At 48.2% G+C, this 23,530-nt stretch overlaps 1 protein-coding gene across 2 annotated transcripts in view; it reads right to left on the reverse strand.

Annotated features, from left to right (window-relative positions):
- Positions 1-1,619: 1,619 nt before the first annotated feature.
- Positions 1,620-23,530, reverse strand: part of LOC142579168 (uncharacterized) — an 87,117-nt gene continuing 65,206 nt past the window's right edge. For both annotated transcript variants that reach the window (XM_075689115.1, XM_075689114.1), the window contains exons 3-5: positions 16,648-17,605; positions 9,885-9,944; positions 1,620-5,069 (exon numbers count right to left, since the gene is read on the reverse strand). In XM_075689115.1, coding sequence (XP_075545230.1) covers positions 4,882-5,069; positions 9,885-9,944; positions 16,648-17,605 — 1,206 coding nt within the window. In that variant the 3' untranslated portion in view covers positions 1,620-4,881. The remainder of the gene's footprint in view (positions 5,070-9,884; positions 9,945-16,647; positions 17,606-23,530) is intronic.

The following is a 23,530-nucleotide window of genomic DNA, read 5'->3' on the forward strand; positions in this document are numbered from 1 at the left end:
AAGAAAAGGAGTGATAACTCCTGAAAACTAGCCCAACAAGGACTACTCGGGTGTTAAGTGTTGATGACGAGAGGAGCAGGAAGTGCATATGCACAAGTTTACTACGTTTGTCTTGGGTCCTTAGCCTGACGCAAACTGCGCAGGCTTGATTATAAGAACAGCTCTGGCAGCTTTATTAGAGAGGTAATTTTATAGCAAACTGTTGAAACATGTGGTACAGAGTGATTTAATAGCCAACTTAAGCATACGTAATTTTGCGGCGTTCGTACTCCTAAATAGGAATGTTTTATCAGTAGTGTAGCTACCACCACGTTCGTACTTCCAGAACTTGTCAGTCAACTGCAAGTACGCATCTGCGCCCTTCTGAGTTCGAGCCAATGACTACCAATAAACGCGAAAGTCCCGTAATATCGTTGATGCGTTCGACCAACCAAATATCATATCGGGAGTAAACCCGAACACAAAGGTGGGGCGGGTGCACTCGAGAAAAGATCGCATTTAGAAATTGTGCCTGTTGCTAAACGTTAACTTTTTTTATTGGTTGGCTAAAAAATGTAATTATGTGGTTTTACGTGCCAAAACCACGATCTGATTATGAGGCACGCCGTGGTGGGTGACTCTGGATTAATTTTGGGCACCCGGGGTTCTCTAACTTGCACCTAAATCTAAGCACACTGGTGCTCTTTGCATTTCGCCCCCATCGAAATACGGCCGCTGTACCCGGGACTTGATCCCGCGATCTCGTGCTTAGCAGCGCAACACCATGCAAAGCCACTAAGGAACCACGGAGGGTATTGTTTCGTTGGGTTCAACGACATGGGGTAACACTCCGGCTATGAGACACACAGTGGGGAAGGACTTGGGAGTAATTTTGATCATCCGGCGTTTTTCTTGACATCCGCCCGAATCTAAGTACACGAGCGGTATTGCATTCCCATAACATCGGAATGCGGCCGGCCATCGAACCCACGACCTCATTCCTCAGCAGCAGAACGCCAAAGCCACCGAAACATTGCGGTGGAATCGTTTTTTCAATGAGTGAGCCTTAGAAGTGCCAATGTGGCAAAAAGTTAGTGTCCAAGAGAAAAGACGAGGAATGCGGGAGATGGCAATTCAAGACGATGAGCAAAACGTGAACAAGGTGAATGCAGGAGCCAACGTTTCGACAAATGGACTTGTCTTTTTCAAGGCGACATATGCTTTGAAATACATATGCCATACACACTCAGAAAAAGTGAGTGTGTATGGTATATATATATATATATATATATATATATATATATATATATATATATATATATATATATATATATATATATATATATATATATATATATATATATGGACTTCGCTCCTCGAAGCAGGACGTGTGTCGAGTACGCTCCTTAACAGCACTTTGCAATGGTGTGAACGCTGATTAAATCATGCAACCGAGACCTCAGAAAGGTTCGCACCTAAGGGGCATTTCTGTCATGTTTACCGCTAAATCAACACAAGTTTGTTTTCTTGCTCTGTGGTTTTCCTATTTCGTTGCTACTTTTACCGCACAAGAATTAGAACAGCAAAACAAACAAACAAAAAAGGCAGGAAGAATCATAACGACTACCAAGATGTTTGAAAAAAAGAATGGCACTTTTGGTTTATTTCACTCGCAGGGTAAAGCCATATTTTACAGCACTCGCGACAATATGCGCCTCGAGAGGCGAACAAATATTCGAACATGACACTTGTCGCCAAGAGCGGAGCTAGTTTGGCCAACGCAGTGGTGCCCACATTTTTCTTCGTGGTCGCGCATCACTGCCTTCGCTGACCGTCCCAGCCTTGTGCGCAATGGTCTCTGCTCTAATCTGCGAACCTATGTACAGTATAAGACGTATGGCACAAAAGAACAAATTGAGCATCAGGAGCAAATGCGAAGACCTTCCGACCACCGGTCGCCTTGAGCATTTTCGGGGAAACGGTCCGCGCCGCTTCCCAGCATGCCACGGGCGTGGACGGCGAGTCCAGGAACGACGTGCTCAGCGGAACAGACCAGTTGCGGAGTTCTCGTCGTTTACTCCTCTTTTAAGCGCATTTAACGAGAGATGAGAATTAAATTACAATGATAAAAGAACATTCAGGCACGATGGTGGATAACAGGAAAGTATAGCGTTAGTAATTTGCGTCACCGCATGACAAGTTTCGCAGGTCACTTCATAGGTCTACTGCGTGCTCCTTACTTCATGCCGAGCGCGGGGTGAGAAAGGCCACGGCTAAACGGGTACGTTTTTTTTTTTTTTGGTCTTTTTGTAAGGCAGCTTGTACCACGTTTAAAAAGGCACCAGTTTCGATAAAGGTTGAAAATGTATTCCCTGGCTCTATGTCTTTTTTTTTGTTCACAGCCGTAAAGACCACGCCAAATAGAATGAAGATTTCGCACTTGTCGACGAATACAAAGAAGAAAGGGTAGAGGGTAGATTTTGACGTCTCCATAGCATTACACAGGCAAAATTAAGGGCTGGCATTTCTTTGTTTCCTTCGCTAGCTTGGTTTCATTGCCCGAACACTCAGGTGCACATTGTACCTAGTTTCACGTCAGACCTGCTACATTGTTAATCGAATTCGAAGCTGTCGACGCTAAGTGGTCTACCTTGCTTGCATGTACGTGTGTGCCTTTATTTGTTCATTTACTCATGTTGATTCTTTGTATTCATTAGGCAACTGAATGCTCTCTAAAATTCGGCGACAAAAGTCGCTAACGCTTCCAATACCGGCAGATAAATCAGTCTCGATTGGTGGAAAGGGAGGACGACTGTTACCATGCTATGGAGACGTACGTCACAGGTAAAAACATGACTCTTCTTTCGATGACATTCGATTATCTTCGGTGACAGATGCAGACAAAAAAAAACTTTTTTTTTTTCGCACATTGCAATGTCAAGCAGAGAATAAATTAATATCAGGCTGGCAAACAACATTGCCCCTGTATGGCACGAATAAAAAAAATTCATAAATAGATCACTTGTTTGTAAAAGCGGGTAAGAGAGCCGCGGCTGTAAATTCATAGGAGTCAAAACATGCAACATTTACGGACACTTGCTCAACATCACCATCTATAGAATTATAGAAAAACACGCTATCAGGCACGCTCGGAACATTTTGGGGCCGTTCTTGTTTACTTTATTCCAATGTATTTCCTTCAGGCGAACTAGAAATTCGCCATCGTTAATGAACTCCTCAGATCTTGGTCCACTTTCTGCGAAAATTTTAGTGGAGGCTCATCACCAAAGCTGCAAGGATTCTGCACGCCAGAGATATTACAGATTCTCACAAGCAGTGTCTGAAGCTTGCTTCTTAATCTTCTTCCTTGAACATGTAATTAGCCTCGAACGACCATACGCACGCGAATGAGAAGAAAAAAAAAAAGGGGGGGGGGATGTGATTCGTATCGAACGCATTAAGCTACTTATTTCAACAACAAAAAAACCAACAATAAAGAGCAACATAGATTAAAAGGACGCGAAACACTGATTACAACCACGAAGGGGGTTTGGGGGTGGGGTAGGTTTAACGCACGTCCGTCATCTCGCGTGGTACAAACGCAACGCTGCGCTCTTCTCGAAACGCAACTCGCGCGGTGCGACGAAACAACCGACGTAATGGCACTTGATGAATTCTCAGGAAAGGCTGACGCCCAGGGCGCGGTGGGGGGTGGGGGGGGGGGCAACCACGGCAGGAACAACTTTTCTCCAACTGACGAGCTTCATACTGCGTTTCGTACATAGCAAGCAACGCTACGGCGCCTAGAGAGAGAGACTTCTTTTTCCATCCGCGACCAAAAAAAAAAAAAAAAGAAGAATAGTGCGTTGAGTAAGAAATAGAGATTAAAAAAGTTAAAAGCTAAGTCATACTTTTGCGGATCAAAATATGACGTATTTAATACATAATATGCCTCGGAGATCCGAACTGATTTAGAGCAAAATGAGCGGAGCGGCAGGATTGTGCGACCAGCAGCCAATCTTTCGAGCTCGCGACCGCAACATAGTACGCCACATATATTTTGAGGGGGGGGGGAGAATTCCGGGGTTCTAGGAGTCGAAACCGCGAATCGGTTGTTTGAGGCACGGCGTAGGGGGTGGAACACTGCGGATTGATTTTGATCACCTCGGGCTTTTTTAACGCTCCCTCGATACACGGTGCACGAGCGTTGAGCCATTCCGCCAGCAGGGAAATGCGGCCGTCAATCAATGCCGGGATTGAACCCGCGAACTGGAAATCTCAACAGCGCAACGCCATAGCCACTGGGTGACATGTACTGGAAGCGCGAAAGCGCACGAATAATACGCACTTTGACTTAAACTCTCCTCTGCAAGTTGTGGTCGTAATACTGTGTGAAGTGTTCTTTTTTGTCGTTTTTTTCTTCTTTTACGCCCCGTAAGAAGGAAGCACATCAAAGACAACTTCACTGCGAAATGCGCGGAGTAAGACTTCGATAACAGTTGCACAGCGTTGCTTGCTATGTACATAATGGAGTACAGTTGCTATTTTTCTTTGTCCGTTCCGCGAGGCGGCACAATCACCACCACCACCAGTGTCGTCCGAGAGGCAGGCGCTCGACCACATCCAAGCAAACGCAAAGTGTTCTGGTGTATCGAACGCAGCACTGATTGTCAACAGGTCCATCAGGAAAGGCACGTGTCAAGGGTTCACAAAAGTGCTCGTGGCGGCTTTGGCGCGCGACGCTGAACGTGAGGCTTCGCAAGAAGGCGCCGGGCACGCCGGACCAAACCGCCCGTCCGGGCGGCGTAGCACAGTTTCACTTGTTTTTCTGGCGGCTATGCAGTCGACACCAAGTTCTTGGGGGTGCGCGCGCGCACCGAGGTCATTTGACCCAGTTCAATTTCACTTGGCCTTGGGCTGGTGCCTCTTCATGTGCAGCGCCAAGTGGTCAGATCGGGCGAAGGTGCGCTCGCAGATGCGGCACTTGAACGGCTTGCAGCCCGTGTGCTTCCGGTAGTGGCGAGTCAGCTCGTCGGAGCGCGCGAAGCGCCAGTCGCAGCCGTGCCAGTGGCAGTGGTAGGGCTTCTCTCCTGCAATCGAGAAAGAACGACGAAAAAAAAGAGAGCGACACTTTTAGCTTTGTCCCGAGATGACCAAGTCAGGCTATCTATATACCCAAGTCAGTTCCCCCCCCCCCCTAAACTCTGGTGGGACCTCCTGTTGTAATATTTCCTAAACATGTAGTTCCAACATGAATTTTGAATTAAACTCGAAACTCGCGGACACCTTTCTGTGGCGATAAAGTGGCAAGTCGCCCCCCAGTAAGAGCGCTCCTGAAAAAAAAAGAAAGTCCCACATTTTCACCCACATTAGTATAAGGCTGTGAATAGAAAGCAGTAACGTCTTATTCGTAACAGCAAAATACAGAGGGGGGGGGGGGAGGATGCTCGCTGAGTGTTACATTTCGCTTTCTGCTTCTATATTGAGCGTACAGGATACGCGCTGGTTGAGTATCCATTACGGGAAACCAAAACTGTTGTCAAACGCTGAGGAATCCTTGGCGCAGCGACGCGTGCAGAAGCTCCGAACCTCCTTGCTTTCCCTTCGTTGCCGCAGAGAGTTGTCCGTTAGTACATAGTAGGTTTTGAATGACGGACGCGTTTGAACGTGAGTTGGACAGAAAGAAAGCTGTCTCTGGCATTGGATTTATTTATTACGACTTCGCAAAACTGTTAGCTCCATTTGCGCAACGTTAAATCGTTATCTGAGCGAAGGAATGGTGCAATATGGTAGTGAATTTTTTTTATATCTGTTAAATGGCTCGCAATATGAAGTGCACAGCACTCACTGGCGTACAAAAGAACGGCGCAGTGAAAGATAAAAAATATGGCACTTTCCGCATAGTCTGCGGTAGAGAATAGAAGAAAACAGCCTCAGGGTGTAGACGGTAACGCCACTGTTGAAGAACGAATGAGAAATAAGGGCGTTGCCATTAACGGGTTCGAGTTAATTGTTGATACGTGCTACACAAACACACGTATGCACACACTTGTAACGACGCCAAAATAACGAACGTATGCCCTACCAAGTAGTACATAGACTAGAATTTAAGAATTAGGAAAAGAAGCTAAAGAACAACAAAAAGAAAAAACGCGACTGAAGCTCGGTAGCTCATTGATTACACGTACTCCGTTCGGCCAGTTTGCTGGTTACGTCGTTCGGAACTTGCTGAACGTGTTGTGATCTCACACAATCTTGATTCGATCGATGAGCGTCCTTCTGCGACGCTGAAGCAAGCAAGCAAAACACAGATATGGCTTCTATAGCCTAAAAATTGTTGTCATTACTTAGAAAAGTCGCGACGCGCATTTCCAGCAGTGCCGGTGACTGAACAATACTGTATTGGACAGAAAAAAAAAACTGTTCTTTAGCGCACACGTAACACTACGTTCGTTCGCAGACAGATGTTACCGCCTCTGAACCAACTTCGGAGCAGACGAAGTTATTTCATTTCAAATGGAAAGTGTACGCCCGCATTGTCAATATTGATACTATTTTCAATAGAGAGAAAGAGGGCTGCCTGTACAAGGAGAAGCAGTTTTCGGCCGTTCGCGAAGCAGATGCCGCAGAGTAAGATGCGGCGAGATTTGAGACTCCGAACGAGGGATCGTGCATGGTCGAGCGAGCGGCTGGCCACCTGTCCGTACATTACAAGCCCGCGTTGCAGCCGGCTAATGCAGCGCTATCTCGCGCGCATTTCCTACAACTACGAAAGGACGAGGCGTATACCTTCCATTCTGAGCGCGCCTCAGGCCCGAGATTTCACTGGTCCATTCAATCGCTACCGTCTCGCACTTTCTACCTTTTTCCTCTCGCATTCCCTCCCATAGAACGAGGCGCATCGTATATCTTACTCCTGTGTCAACCGCAAAGTGATCCGGACGAAAAGTGCGCGCCTCTTTCACGCAGCGCGTATAAGAAAATAAAGCGAGAAGAGAACCTGGAGGTTTCTTTCAAAGAACGGACGGACGGACGAACGGACTCGCGCGATACCCTCGAAAGTTGGCGACGCAACCTCAGGAGGCACTGGACCCGACGACATCCACGCACAATAGAACCCTAATGGAATAATGTGGTTTCTATCGGGCATACATGCGGTGCGCTTAGGTCTGTATCTATCTCTACGTCACTCCCCCCCACCACGCGCACTTTCCTACGCCTCTCCCCGTTTTACGCCCGATTGGAGACTTTCTCTGGCGTGACGACTCGCCTCCGCGCGATTCCTTGGTGCTCGTGCGTTTTTTTTTCTTTAATTTGTGTCCGCGATTTCTCCCCGTTCCTTCTTTGATGCTGCTCCCTCAATGAACACCCAATCGCTATTTCCCTTCCCGATCTTTGTCGGCGAGATTGGGAGAAATAACAAGTTCCTCCCTCTTTCCTTTCTTCGAGTGCGACGCCGGCCGAGAGAAAGAGCCTGGCGAAGGCGTGCGCGAATTGCGCGTAACCGCGCGTAAAGCGAGGAAGAATTACGGCGCACGGACGGCAGAAAATCGAAAGGGAAGTGCACTCCCCCTTAGAACCGCTCATGGGGAACTCCCACGGCGTTCCCCGCCGACGCTGCCACAGCGTAACCGTCAAGGTCGCAGCATCTTTACGGTCTCCGGTCGCCTTTCTTACGTAAGCTAAGCTCCCCAAAAGAAAGAAGAAACCGAGAAATAGAAACGGCCCGGTCTCCCTTCTTAGATCGGTGGCTCGCAGCAGAGGCAGGAGGTCCACGCCAGTCAAATCCATCCGGTCATTACCAGCTTACCCAGAGGAACAGGAGAGAGCAGCGCTTTTCTCGAAGCACGAATTGAGGAAACGGTTAGTCACGCTGAGTCGAAGATTTTCACGAAGTCGATACGGTTGTAGCCGATGCACAGTTTCCTTTCTCATCCTCCCCGTTTTTTTCCCCTTTTGTCTTTTGCTTTCTCTTATATTAATGCTAGCTCACATTATCCGGGACAACTTCTTTATCGAGACTCACTAGTTTTCGAAAGGAAGAGTCCTCTAATTCCTATCCGCACCGGATGGTGCATGACGGATTACTGCTCCCGTGAGAAAGCGGGACTCGCAAGAAGACAAGAGAAGAGCTCATCTAAGTATCTTAGCGAACAGGACTTTCCGCAAGTGGTGCTAACAGTTAATGGCTATACGTTCGGCCAGCCCCACAAATAATACCGCAAACAAGGCTTGGGAGCGGGCTATAGCTGATAATGCATAATGAGTGTAGAGTCGAAGCGCGAAAGGAAGACCGGAAATACCAGGACCTGTCCCGGTGCGTCGTATCTCCTCTTTCTTTCGTGATTTGATTCTTCACACTATGAAAGATCTCCAACGAACTCGTCAAGATACTTTGAGCGCCGCGACGCAAGGCACTGCATGGTGTTAAGACTCATTGTTAAGAACATTGCCCGAAGTACGTCTGCGACTCACGAAAGTTGCCTGCTTTCTTTTTTTTTTTTTTTGGAAGCCAGGGGAGAGGCTTTTAACATAACATTGTGACTGCAAAATATGTCGCCCAAACTTGCCACTCCAGCCAAGCCACGGAGTAGTGGTGCTGAAAACGCGGAGGAAGCGTTTATTCTTGTCCATTGCATTTTGCGGAGTGTTAGCTATAGCTCACGCCGGGTCACCGGCTTAAGTAACAAGAGAGTAAGACTGCCTGCTTGGGCAAAGCACGCGTAATGCTTTGCTATAAGCGTGGCCGAAGGAAGCGTCAGAGAAAGAACGATAAAAGAAACTCCAAACGGGCGCCCTGCTGGAGATTAGGGCCACTTTCCGGCTGACCGGCCCGTGGTACGTCAACTCGGCGCGGATGATCATAAGCCGTAAGATTGTGAAATGGGGCGGCACACAGGAACAACAAGCTCCTCTCTCGCGCCTGCCACTGTGGCCGAGTTGGCCATTGGAGCCCACTGCACGCGCAATCTGGTCGTCTCAAAAGCAGCGAGAGAAAGAAGATGGACGCGATGACTTCCGGAGCGCCATCAATGGGGGCAACGTTTACGGCTGCCGGTCAAGGCGATCCGCCACTGGTATACACAGAGGGGTCGGCCAGCCATGGCTCGACTGTCCGCGCCGGGGATCGATCAACGAGAACAACGACCGCTGGACAAAAGGATCTCTTTAGGCCATTGTGAAGGATTTCATGGCGCCGTTTTGGCTGCCGGGGTATTACGTTACATATTACGCCTGTGAGCAGGCGGCTTAAATAAATATAGAGCAGAACCGGCTAGCCAGAGTCACGACGAGGAGGGCGAGCGGGGACGCAAAAAGCACCAGTATATACCACCGCGACGCTACTTTATAACTTCCGTCTTTCTTCAAGCGGGCCGGACGTCTAGATTAGCTCACGAAAGTGCTGAGCGTCACTTATATCTACCGTTATTGGTGTACTCACGTATGCCAATAATTGCGGGTCAGAATAGAAGTCCCGGTGAATACAGACTTGGCGGGGTTAGTACATACAATGGCGCCATGTTTTGAACACTTCTGTGGAATTCGCCGTGGCGTAATAAACTGCACTGATAACAAGAAAAAAGCAAAAGTTGCAGTGTATTCCTTACTCGATCAATGGGGCCAGATAATGCTGGTGCCATACTCTTGCATACAGTAAAATAAAGGAGCGCAAAAAAAAAGGACAGGGACAAGACTGAACAACACAAGCGCTTTTGTTCAGCCTTGTCCGTCTCCTTTATTACGCTCGTTTAATTTTACCATATGCCATGAACCAACTAGCTCAGCAGCAAGCTTTGGTACTCTCTTAAGTACACGACCCAACCAACGGCATGTATAGTGTTGGTTCGGTGTACCGGGACCAAGCTGCTGCAACCCCAACCCATGTGGCAGGAAAGGGCGCTTACCAGTGTGTATCCTTTGATGGGCCTTTAGGTGGGAGCTTTTGGTGTACACCTTGGAGCAACCTTAAAGGGGGCAAAAAGAGAAAGGAGAGAAGCAACAAAGTAAAATTAGTGAACCGTCTTTCAGTATGCAACCTCCTACGTGTCTCATTTTCTCCGCCGAAACGGCAGGCACTCTAACTTTCGCGACCGGTGCAAGCAAACACACAAAGTCACGTCCAAGAACATTGGCCCTTTCGTACATAAAACAAAATCAACGACGAAAGAGTGAGCGAGTGCTGCCGCGGTCACAGCCCCCGTGGGGCAATTTCATTTCATCGTCGGCTTCGCTGGCGCGTACACTCTCCAAGTAGAAGGTGAGGGGGGGAGAACAAGCCGCGGTGGGCAGAGAGAAAAATGTTCATTGAGAAAAACTGGTTGCTAAGAATGCGCGTGTAGACATCGCATCCTACCACCCCCCCCCCCCCCCGTAACCTCGCCCCCCCCCACCTTACGTGATCCCCCCCTCACCATCCCTGCCTGCTTCTCCAGCAGCCTGTCTTCGATGCAGTGCAGCTCAGGACCGTCGGTGCCGCAGCAGCCCGAATCGATCTCAGTCCCCGAGCCCTCTGGAATGCGAGGGCAGAGAATATTCTTTCGGGGGGCAATAGAGAGGGGGGTGTTACGCTGTCTTTGCATCGAGAAATAACGAAGGGGGCACCTCGCTTGTGCTGCTGATGTGTATAGTATACGTCTGGGAAAGTGGGGTTTCGGGGGGGGGGGGGGGGGGGGGGCGACGTGGCCCCTTGCGTAGTCGCTGCGCAACGCTTACACACGCATCGCGCTTTCCCTGCGCGCGGGTGCAAGGCAGGTAGTAAAAAGGTAAGCAGCCTCTCGAACGTATACGATCGGAGGGGTGGGGTGGGGGGGGGGGATGAGGGAGGCTTGGAGAGAGGCCTCTGACGGCGCAGATGTTTCACCCGAGGCCATGTTTTGGCTGTTTGCTTGTCGCGCGGGCTCGCCGCGCGGTCTGGGCGGACCGCGAACGAAGCGGGGGCCGGCCGTCGGCGGGGACGACGTTCCCCGCGACGCCTCCGGAAAGCCGCGGTGTCGGCTCGGCCGGCTAGTGCGCGCGCGTGTGTCCGCTTTGTCTCTGCATTGGGGGGGCCTGGAGGGCGAGAGAAGACGATGACGCTGATGCTTATCGGCGACCAGCTCAATTTGCGACGTTCAAATTGCAGTCCTGTCGCGGGGTGGGAGGGGGGTTCCGAGTCTAGCTCTACCCTCCCTCCATCCGTGCCATCGGCATTGCGTATAGCAGGTCCGAAAGCTGTCTTTGCTTTCTTCCTTCCCGCTCGTTCGCCTGCGTCCGCATCTTGCGTTCTCTTTGGTGCAGGCTGCGACGCTCTGGATTACGTCGCGCTCCCCGAGGTGGCCGGCTTGTCTTTATAGAGGCGGTTTTGTTTTTACCTGGGTGTAGGGAGCACGGTTGTGTTGGCGGCGGTTACTGGTGGCGCAAGATATGCGAGGAATGAACGGCGCGCGCGAGTATACGACCGATCGCTTCGGCCGCCGCCAACGAAGACGGGGCGGATGGCAACGGCTGGACCGCGACCGTCGGAATGCACTGTACTATCGTTTTTATTCTTCGTCGGCTTCGAACTGTCCCACCGGGCTACCGACCTGCTCTCTTCCCTCTCTCCTGTAATGGGGGCTTCGTGGGTGCCGTTTCGTGACCTTGTCGGAGGACGAGATCGTCAAAGAGACGGTTCGCGTGTTCGCGCCCTAAAATGTAGCCCAAGTTTACTACCGCAAGTTTGTCGTTTCATCGCCCCGTTCCTCCCAAGGTTTAGCATATATATCGGTCGGCCACAGAAGAAGCAAAATCATTTCAAGATGTCTCCCTTTTTCTGAGCGAAAGCTGGGGTGGCACGACCCTGTAGCCCGCCTTGCAACCTACTCGAGATAAACGTGATTACGTCCGTCTTCACGCACTTACACGCAAAGTACACTTTACTCCCACCCGAAAGATAATCAGAATTACGCAAAAATTTTGTACAAATATACAACAACATCAGAAACATACAGATGCATGCGCAATTCATATAACCGGAGGCCTGGGTTATAGGTTTGCTCCCGGACAACGAAGGTATAGTGTCAGGTACACATCAGCTGCGTTTCTTTCCATCTGCGTCATCCCTTCATTTTTTATTGTTTTTCTTAGTTAAACGAAAGCTGTTGCAAATAATTGGTGACAACATTTAACAGAGGTAACATTTTTCTTAATACATCAGAAAAGATAAAAGCCAGAATGAGCCCAGCGAATTGAATGTCGTGCAAATGAAATAGGCGTCACACGTTGCGCTAGGTTCCCATCTCGAAACCCTCATGGAAGCGCAGCTGCTGTTCTTTTTCGCTCACGTTACGTTGCCATAGGGGCGCGAATAGTGATTTTTGAGATCGGTTCGAATACGATCGAGTCGAATAGTACCAAAAGCTAATAAAATCGAACAACGAATACTTTTCGAATAACTTTAGAAAAGCTTTTTTTTCGCCATTATTATAAAACATCCTAACATCAATAACATTAACAAGTTTCTGTTATTACATTGCACGTTATGAAAATATCTAGTTCGTTTGCGTAGCCGGAACTATTCAGAGCGTGCGAATTATCGCGGTTTAGCCGGTAAACTCTGGCTCCCTGAAACGTAGCCTGCTACACTGCTCCTTGATACGTAGCCTGTTCCACTGCGGAACATGTCATATTTTATGCCTACTATGGCTATGGGGATTTAATTCACCGTATACTCGCTCCAATGTTAATGGTTCGATGAGCACAGTTGACGGTTGTGATACATCGAATTGAAGCGAATTCTGTGGCTTTACGTGTGCCAGAAACCACGATTAGATTACGAGGCGCGCCGTAGTGGGGACTCCGGGCTAATTTTGACCACCAGGGGATCCTTAACGTACTCCAAATTGGCACGGGACACGGGCGTCCTTGCATCGAAATGCGGCAGCCACGGCCAGGATTTGATCCCGCGACCTCGTGCTTGGCAGCGCAACACCATTGTCGCTAAGCCACCGCGGAGGGCCAAATGTAATACAGACACACATACAGACACAAAAAAGAAAAAAATAAAAAAATATATACTTTCGGCTCATTGGCAGTAGTAGCTATCATTTTACAGACGCTGCTACAGTAAATTGGGAAAATCCGCCAGCATTTTGCTCGTTTTCTGTAGTCCTGTGTCGTGAAACTGGCAGAGAAGCCCCAATGCTATCTCAACCCCGCGTCTGACCGCTCTCACGTTCGTCTCGCTGCCGTCAATGGCGCGCAGAATACCTCAGCACCTCGCGACGCCTAGCGTATAGTTTTCTTCTATCTGAGTCGGCCTCGTGTGTCTCTTCGACCGTTATCTTCAGTTCAGCGTTCGGCGCTGGCGTGTAGAGAGACCGAAAGGGCGTACGTGCGATACCGGGGCACTCTTGCGATTACGAGTGACGTCAATGCAAATAGGTTGCTGCTGCGCACCTTGGCACTGGAAACATATCGCGACGTTTTATCTCCCGTGGGGTCATATTCAACGAGAGATGGCTGACTGTACAGCGAAGCATATGCAAATGGCTCACGTTGTATCAGCAGCTGTCCCGGTAATGTACAGCTCTCAAGAGAAGCAAAAGGATTCGCTTATTCGCTTGCTCTCATAGGGAAGGGCTATGCCCCAATCACCAGAGTCTACATCACGGCCGTTTGTGTGTGTTTGTGACTTTGTTTACGAACTCATTGTGGTGCAACTCGCATTTGACTTTTATACTGTTATGTTCATGGGCGTATAGGACTGTGCTGTGAATTTTTGACTGTATGAAGCGATTTCTTTTCATTTTGCTACATATTTTTTTATATTGTTGTTTCCGCTATGAGAAAAGTAGCAGGCGTCACCATTATAAGGTGTCTACGTCTCTACGACATTTCCTGTTTTCGGGCTGAGCCAAGAAGATGACTTTTTCTTAACTCTTTACATTTTTCTTAGGTGATGAAGGTATATATGATTTTGTAAAAAACGAACGCTAAACTTTTCTTGATATATTTCATGGCCGATTTCTTATCGATGGCGTCAGTCTGTCACCACAGGTTACACAATATTGACACGTGTACTTGTTTATCTTTCTCGGGTGAGTGCTTTTCACCGGCTAACAAATGCTAAACATTATCGCTCAGTGAACACGCGACTGCATGCATCGGACATTTCACGAATGTTACTGGCGGTTTTATCCGTTCTTGTCACCGAACCTTGCGAAATCTGATTGTATGCGCGATGCGAATTGTGCAGTACTTTCTGGAAGACACGCGGGTTCCAGCGTCTACGACGGAATCAATTCGACGAGTCATGTATGATAGCTGACACGCCTGAACTCGCTGATCAGATTTTCTACGATCGCCGGTTTTGCTCGCCGCTATCGTTGTGCTTGGGCGTTATTTGTTTTACCGGGCACAAGTTCGCCCAATAAAGAGTTAAATTTGTAACTCAGTTTTCACCGTCACCGTCAGTATACAACGCGACAATATTTTCGTGTATGTAAGCTATTGCGCGGCAGAAGGCGTACGTGTTGAGCGACTGTTTTCAAAACGTCATGCAATACCCTTCTATTGTCCATAGCGAAGTCGGTGCTGACAAACATGTATGGTCTGACGTACAACTGGTGCGAGAATTTCAAGGCGGCGCACGTAAACATTTGTTTTTGCGACCTTTGTGGCATGCCAATTAGTCATAAAACTGACTCATTCACAATTATAGCCGAAAGAACAAAGGGAACCTAGTGGCAAAATTTTTTTTTATTTACAACCGATCAATGGTAACGGACAATGAAGCCAATGAAAGTACATGTGAAATAACCCATTCCTTTAATCAATATGTAGATGTAACAATTTCACTTTTTTCCTTTCCATGTAAATTAATATAACCGTCAGTTTCCTCAACGCTTTCCTTGGCATTGTTGCCTGTTAGTTAAACGTCGTTCAGCAATTACACACGAGTAATGCGCGCATCTCGGGTTATACGTCAATTAAAGCAATACATAAAAAGGAAACAAAAACCACCTTGCAAACTATCGACCAAATTCATTAACTTCAACATTTTGCAAAATAATGGAACATATAATACACAATCATATCCTTGAATTTCTTGATGAACACAACTTCCGTACTAGGAATCAGCATGGATTCAGAAAAGGTTTTTCAACCTGCACACAGCTTGTTGAAACCATACATGATTTTGCGAAATACATTAACCATGTCGAACAAATAGATGTGATATTTATGGATTTCTCCAAAGCCTTTGATAAGGTGTCGCAAAAAAAAAGTACTCTTCAAGTTAGGCAAGGTACTTAAAAACAAAATGTTGATGGTTTGGCTTTCTTCATACCTAACTAAAAGTGAGCAGTTTGTTGCTTTTCGCGATTGCTATTAAAAACATGTGAAGGTTGATTCTGGTGTCCCCCAGGGCTCAGTACTTGGTCCTTTGTTGTTTCTTTTATTTATTACTGATATCGTGACACAAATTCCTGCTAAGGTCAAGCTCTATGCAGATGATTGTATGTTTTACACTGAAGTTAATAGTACCTCCAATCAGTTGCTGTTGAATCGGCCATTTCATAAGGTAGCCTCCTGGTGCGAAGAATGGCAAATAGTTATGAACTTTGATAAAACTGGTCTTCATGAAGATTACTCACAAGAAAATTCCTTTGCATCTAAGTGCAACGTTAAAGATATATTTCTTTCTGAAGTAACCAATTACAAGTACCTGGATTGCTAGCTCAGAATGATCTGAGCTAGAACAAGTACATAACACATATACCAACAAATACAAATTATAAACTTTTTTTCTTCGGCGTGCTCTCAATCTTTGAACTTCTACTGTCCGCCTTTTAGCGTACAACTCAATTGTATTACCAGTCTTATATAGATTACGCCACGATCATATGGGACCCTTTTACTAAGTCGGATATTAAGAAACTAGAAAAAGTGCAAGGACGACCCGCACGTTTTCTATAGAATACTTCTTGGATGACTTCAGTTAGGGACCTTTTAAATAGAGCTCGACTTGCGCCCTTATCTTTAAGATACCTTTGTTCAAGGCATGAGTTCTTATATCAATTGATTAATAGGTATAATAAAATTAACATATATTCCTCTGATATTTTTCTTTTTTTCTTCTGGCGAGACAGAAGCACGACCTTACTATAACCTCTTTTCGCACGCGCAGTATTTGCTTTAAGTATTTCTTTTTTCCTCGCGCCATAGTCGACTGTAATAAGCTAACTAATGCAATTGTTTCAGCACCCGTTGTCTTCTTCACAGTTAGAATATGAACTTACTAATTGAATTGTGTTAAAGTGAGCTGTACCTACTTGTATCTTATTGTCGTTAGTTTCCTCTGAACAAACGTGTTAATTTCTCCCAAACGGAACCCCCCCCCCCCCCCCCATAGCGTAAACATTGCTGCTTTCATTGTATCGATATTTCTTATGCCCTTTATAGCTTGTATCTATCGTATCTATTGTATAACCCGTATCTACTATACGTTCATGTACGCGCCATTTTTTTTTCTTTTTGATAATATCGTTATGTGTCACCCTGTCAAAATCGCCGAAAAGTGATTGCAGTATATTGAAATAATAAATATAGTTACTGTTCCACTTCAGCGTGCCTTTTGACATTGCGCGACAAAATTCTCCGAGCATGGAAGTTGATCGAACCAGCTCAAACTGCGGCCCCTCGACTCACCTTCGTACTCGCAGTGGTGGATCCGTCGCTTCTCCAGCTCGGGGTTGTTTCGCTTGTTGTACCTGGTGCCGGAGGGCGTGGGTCTCTGGCCGGAGGGCATCGACGGTTGGCTCTCGGCCGGGTACGGCGGCGGCGGCGTCCTCCGCGTCGACGCCGACCCGCCCAGCGGACCCCCGTCGGTGGCCGGGCTTCCGGGCTCCGAGTTCGGAGGCGTCGGAGGCATGTACGACACTCGCGCCATCGAGAAGTGCGGTCCCCCGACCATGAACTTGAAGTTGGTCGGGGGTGCCGCGGCACCGGCCTGCGGCGAGTAGCCACCGCCGGGGTAACACGACGCCTCGAGCTCTTGCTTGATCACAGGTCCGTACTGGCAGGGCGCAAGCACGGGTCCCTCGCTCTTCACGACGGGCACCATGTCCACCGAGCTCGACTGAGGCGGCGGAGCCGTTGCCGAGGTGTCCGGCTCCCGGGCGTTCATGCTCGCCGTGATGTCTTCCCAGATTATGTTGAAGGAGTCGGCCATCGGCGGCGCGGAAGGCGGCTGGTGGTGAAGATGTTGTTGCTGTTGTTGCTGTTGTTGTTGCTGCTGCTGCTGCTGCCTCAGCGGTTGCTGCTGCTGTGGCTGCTGCTGCTGCGGCTGGGGAGGGTTGGGCTTAGCGAAAACGTTGTCCTCGGACTTGGACACGGCCATATGGTAGAGCCGGTACTCGGCCCGCATGTGAGGCGGCGCGTGAGTGTACCGGCCCATGTAGGGCGGGTACGGGGAAGCGCACATGGTGGCGAACGACGCCGTCATGCCGCCGTCTTCCGCGGGCTCGACCTGGTGGACCTCGAAGAACTCGTCCACTTGCGAGGCGCTCTCGCGGCGAGCCTTTTGCTGGGCACTTGCCGCGTCGGAGAGCCGCACCGGCGCCCAGTCGCGCTCCAGGTACGGGTCCAGGTCTGGCTTGACGGAACCCTGCGGCAAGGAACACGTACGGCGCACGTGTATTATGTCACGTTACAGCCTCGCACGACATGACTCTCGCTAAAATATTTTATAAAATATTCGCAGCAGTGCTTCCCTCGTTATCTCCTTGTAGCGGGTCGTTTTCATTCGTGGCCGTAGAGATCTCTGCCTTGTTTAATAAAGAACGTCGTTTCGCTAATTGGTGGTTTCTTGAAAGGAATTGCGGCGCATTAATAAGAACACGGACGACAGAAACCTGCGCCTGTCCGTGTTTTTTCTGTCGCCTGTGTTCGTATCGATGCGCCTCAATTCCGCCCAAGAAAACTCACCTGCAGGCTTTTTCTACGTTCAATGATCGTGCCTCCGAACTTCCTTACAGCTTCACAGAATTCGTGAAGGGGTATAACATAGATTTGCATGTGTACGTGCGTTTACGAAGCCATGCGCATAGTTGTATAGGTCGTCGCAGGCTATCGGTAGTATCATGTATCGCGCTACTGCTAACAACCGCTCTAGAATTTCTACAATTCAGGGAACTTTGCTTCCGGTTTCTTCACGATAATTCTGACGGCTTATATGAAACCGGGAGAGCATATGACACTGACCGCCATCCGTCTTCAGCCTCTTGATTATTGGTGAGATCACGTGAGGTGCATACCGAAGTGATCACACCGCAGCCGCCGTTGCATGTGGCGATGCAAACTATACCTACGAGCATGTGCAGTCCAGCGCCTGCAGTGTCTGAAAAGGACGCCTCAAGTGATGTATTAGGCAGCTAGCTACAACGCGCGGCTCTCAGCGCATCATATAAGGATGCAACGGAACTGCACGAGGGAGAGCGCTGCCGCGGATCACTTTGTAATTGCTTTTTCTTTCTCATTTTTTAACTTTCCCTTTCATATGGGCCGTTGTGGGAAGTGTGTGCAGCGTTCACCCCGTCGGGACCTGTGATAGTATTCGAGCGCTTTTCGTCAGGATACTAGTTTTTTCGATAAGTAAATGTTTAGCTTTGTGCGTACATGTTTCGGAGTTTACATTTAGCTTAATTAATTGTCATTAATTTATTTCGTTCGTGTTGTGCTATTCCCTGCTAGTGATTGGCTGCTAACAAACACTTCTATGAATCCGAGTCGTTTTAGTCTTTTTTTTTATCTTTCATCTGTCGTACCCACTTTTATCCTCTCCCAATACAAGTTAGCCAACTGGTTATATCCTCTGGTTAACCTCTCTCTCATTTACTGTTATCGCTCTCCCTCTTTTGAAATAGCCAAATTGAGAGCACTCTCTGAGAAGGCAGTGCAGTCGATAAGTCTGTACAGACAATGTGCACTATCTAGGATTATTGTTCTAAAAAAAGCCGAGTGGTGCGTGAGCAATCGTTACTCAGCCCGAACGGGAAAGGGCGCAAGTGGTGTAGCGCTTCTAGGTCAAAGCATTTCGCTGTTTCGCCGCAGTAACGACCAAGAGGTAACAAGGTCTTTCACCTTACTCGTAGGAATTACCAGTTTACGCTTAGAGCTTCCGTTGTTTATTTGCAAGGCCAATCAAGATTGTCCCACTAACCACACACTAACCTCAACAACTTTGTCATTTGCTGCATGCAACCGAATCACGAACAATTCTAAACGCGGGTCTTGAAATGGCAGAGCCACCTCAGCGAGAAGACGTTGTTATCTGACCGCGGCAAACACGGCAGACCTTCAAACTTCCTCCTCCTATCAGTGACTCACATACCACCGAGATAGCCTGAAGCCAAAGTGAGCTTCGAGCGACGAGACCGCGCCTTCTGCTGCGCCAATATATAAGTGCACCCTGACTCACGTCGACTGAGTCAAATAACACACCTGGCCGCTCGCGGCGCTTCTCCGAGGCAACGCCGGCGAAGACCGGAAGAAGAGAACGAGTTGATCGTTGAGAAAGCGGCAGGCAGGATTGCTAAGCGTGCGCGGGCGCACGCCAAACAAACGTTACGGTTCAGTCGCGTGGGCGGTCGTGCTTGTTCAACACGGCGGGGGACACGACCTCGAAGGGCTACTCATAACAGGCTTCGAGAGGGGAGCCCTGGGTGACCTGTACCGCATGGAACGCCGCTTCGCGACCGCGAGCTTCCAAGAAATGGCGACACGCGTGGGTACTCGGGCCCATCTGCCGTTTCCTGCATTGGACGACGCGTGGACGACCGCAAGATGGGCCGCCGCGTTTAGGCTAAACAAGAAAAGGCTGCGCACTATGTGGTCGCGCTTACGCGCGAGTCTGCGTGTTGTGGCGTTGCCACATCCTGCTTCGCCTTCTCGTACACAGCTCGGCCCGTTCGCTGTTTCCGTTTTCCAATCGGCCGTGTTTCGCTCAAACGCGCTCGAAGATGGCAAATGATTAGATGGAACGATGAGATTAGAAAATTTTGCAAGCTCAATGGAGACGACTGACGTAGGAAAGGGGTCAAATAGAGGTCACTGGAGGGCGTCTTCTTAATCCTATCCTGCAGTGGACTTAAGCCGGCGATGATTTATTATGACGACGATGACGACCATGGTTACTGCTTCGCTGTATTTCGTAGTACTCTATCAGCATTAACCTGTGGCATAACCTATAGACCAAAATTAGGAGGCTAACGAAGAAACTGAAGCTGAAGCTAAACTTTAGCATAACGATCGATGGTATGCAAGATAACAGGCGTAATGTTAAGGCATGTAGTATAGACTAGGAATCAAAAGTGGCAATCATAGCTGACATAAGAGGAAGCAATACACAGAACAGGTAACAGGTAGTTGATTGATTTAACGTGTGGATCGAAGGGAAGGGAAAAACCAGATGAGGGCGGCAGAAATGGCGGGATTGATGAGATGAAGAAATTTTCACTCTTATGATCTCGGCTTGCGTCGAACAAGCAATGGTAGCCCGAGACATTTGGGGAGATGCATTTGCCCTGCGGTTGGAGTTATAAGCTGACTACTGTGGTGACTGTTTTTGAGCGTGAAATACGAGGGTAGTTGTTATAGACCTTATGCAGACCAATCAGAACTGCGAAATTACATATTTTCTCTGATACCTAGGTCGTATGTGATACTTAACTTTCACTATTAGGTATGCTTACGGCCTCTGCCATGCTGTTTGACGTCAGTGTATTGTCACCAATGGCAGGGGCCCTGGAACCATCTTCGACTTAGGGGAGAGTGACAGAAGGAAGGAGAAAGGAAGGGAGGCTAACCATAACGGGAAATGCGGTTCGCTAGCCTACGCTGCGGAACGGACGGGGTCGCAAGTTAAAGTAGACAGCGAGAGAGAGAGAGAGACAAGGAACAGACACGCGATCATAGCCTATCAAATGCTACGACATTTAAACGTGTATGTGAAACGGCACTCCGCTTAGTCCTAGGTATATCAAGATGACCTGCAGAGCGCGTTTTCTTTGCATTCAACTTGTTAACCCACTAAACCCCCAAAACATCCACAAGGCTACAACGTAGATCGCAAAGGATAGATACAACAGCGTAACTATACTGGCCCTTCCGCATGTATGCCACGTGCATAGAGTAGCTTTAATAATATTGCGGCATATAAGGTATCATACAATTTTTTATGGGCTATGCGGAATTGTTTCTTTTGATTGTTTGTGGTAGATATCACAATAATATATTTCTTGAATTAGGCAGATCGAAGAGGCAGAGATCGTTTGAACAATGAACCAAAATGCATATTTGACTAATGAAATATATAATAATTTCTTATTCAGTCATTTTACGACACGTGTCGCGAGTAACAAATTGTAGCCGGGGAGTTAACAAGGCATATCCATTTGGAACGAAATTTGATAATTACACCTGTCTTAGAGGTATGAGCCACAAAACCTGCAGTGAGCCTGCACTGTTCCTCCAGCTACTTCCTTTTCTTTTCCTTTTTTTTTAAATGCCGGTGTATGTATTGAAGCACAAAAGCAACTGGAACGCCAATGTCCTCGGCCGCCCGCTTGGGGAATGAATATCTCGAAACTAGTGTCATCCTGAGATTTGTTCCAAGTGGAACGAATTCTCAGGTGAGCCCACTATAGCCCACTAACTCAAATTCATCTATTGCAATATGAGCAGCAAGGTAATCAGTTACTTCTTGATTAATTAACTTTTGTTAATTAAATGAATAGGAATTTACATTTCTCGTGTATGTAAATGTACATCTCAATTCGAGTAATACGGATCAATTTTCTATCTCACACAAGCGATACTTAAATGTTCTTCATAATCTGAAGGAAGAAAAAAATAATACCCGGCATATAACGCTTAGTGGGCCGACAGTGGGACCAGCTGCACGCTTCTATTCCCCAGATTTAAGCAATATGTGTTTTAAAAAATATGACCATGGCAACAGCTGAGGTTGTTCTTCGAGTGGCAAGCGCGAATATCGAATTCAGCAAGCGAAAGCTGGAGGCACACGTCCTTGACCTTCGTACATTCATAATTGGGAGCTATGAATCAGGGGCCGGTAATAAAACGTCGAGCAGCAGCAATGAGTGCCTGATCACGGCTAATGAGTCATTCAGTGCCCACGTCATACGTCGCTGTCCTGAAGAGGGACAAGTTTCTTTCTTGCACCGAGAGCGAAGGGGGGTTTCCTTTCCGGCGCTTCGTCAGTGGTCCGAGCACCGCCTACGGTACGATTAGGTTCGGCTTGTCGCCAGCGGTGGGCGGTCAATAAGCTTATAGCATAGAATGGAACGAAGTGAATGGCTAGGTTATATGGGCCCTGGCCTAGCATACCGCTTCCGATGATGAATGAATGATGACGCGATGTACAAGCTTAGCGCAGACGAGCACTGGCAGAAGCAGGTGCCACCGGTATGCACCTGAAACCAGAACTGTATTTTGGAGTCTCATGTGTCCACCTTGCGATTTGCGGGGCTGTACAGGCAACTTTCTCAGTCCCGAGCAGCCACACATGGAGTGCCAAGAACGTCCGGCAGCCTCACGGCATCCTCAGCACGTACACGTCACTGATAAGGTATTTAAATTCGAAGCTATGGTGCGAATATAAACGGAACAAAGGGAGCCGTAAAGGCTTCTACAATGTATATTTGTTCGGCTTTCGCCCCTCTTGCGCTATACGAAGTTAGAGCCGCAAATGGCATCGACTGGTGATATTATTTCAGCGCGGGCGCTCACGCCAATACATTATTAGGGGGCAGAAAGCTGCCTTTTGCGTTTTTTTTTGTTTGTTTTCCGTTTCCGCGTTTGATAGCCGCGCGGGCAAGTCCGCGGCGTGACAGTGTTTGGCACGCGTTCCACACTTCATCTCAGCGCCGGCACTTATTTCTCGCGCCTCCCGAGGGGCCTGCTTCCGAAGCCAAAGCCGCAGACATTAGCCGATGTCGCAACGCGGCTCCTTCTTGGATGACGCTTCCAAAGAGAGGAAGAAATGAACAGAAAAGACAGGCCACCGCAAAACAACCAAAAATGCCGAGCCATTAATTCGACGCAGCGGGAAACGTTGCCTCCGATACAAGTTCCCTGCACACTCGCTTCTGAGTTCGCTTTTGCTTTCCGTTTAGTTTCCAACTGCTCGCCAATTCGTTTGCAGCCTTCAGCACCACAAACCCGCCGCCACTAAACGCTGCCCTTGCAAGATGTTCTCTTCCATCCCGCGTAGCCCCCCCCCCCCTCCTTTCATTCCGTTTCCCCCCCTTCCATTGCCGAAACACCGGAAACGCGCCATCGCTTACGCGGCAGCTCAACGCAAAGCATTGGTGCAGAGCCCCCAAGCTCCCGACACGGTGCGTTGAGAGTGCTGATCGAGGAGGTGACACATCTTCGGAAAGCAATTCTTTCTTCTCTTACGCCGTGTTCATTCGAGCTCGTTTTCTTTTCTTTAATTCTTTTCTCGTACATCATCTCGTTGTTTCGGCGCCTAGCTAGCCACCGCCGCCGCGTTCCCTGAATCCAGAGC

The sequence above is a fragment of the Dermacentor variabilis genome, chromosome 4 (assembly GCF_050947875.1).
Source record: "Dermacentor variabilis isolate Ectoservices chromosome 4, ASM5094787v1, whole genome shotgun sequence".
Lineage (NCBI taxonomy): Eukaryota > Metazoa > Arthropoda > Arachnida > Ixodida > Ixodidae > Dermacentor > Dermacentor variabilis.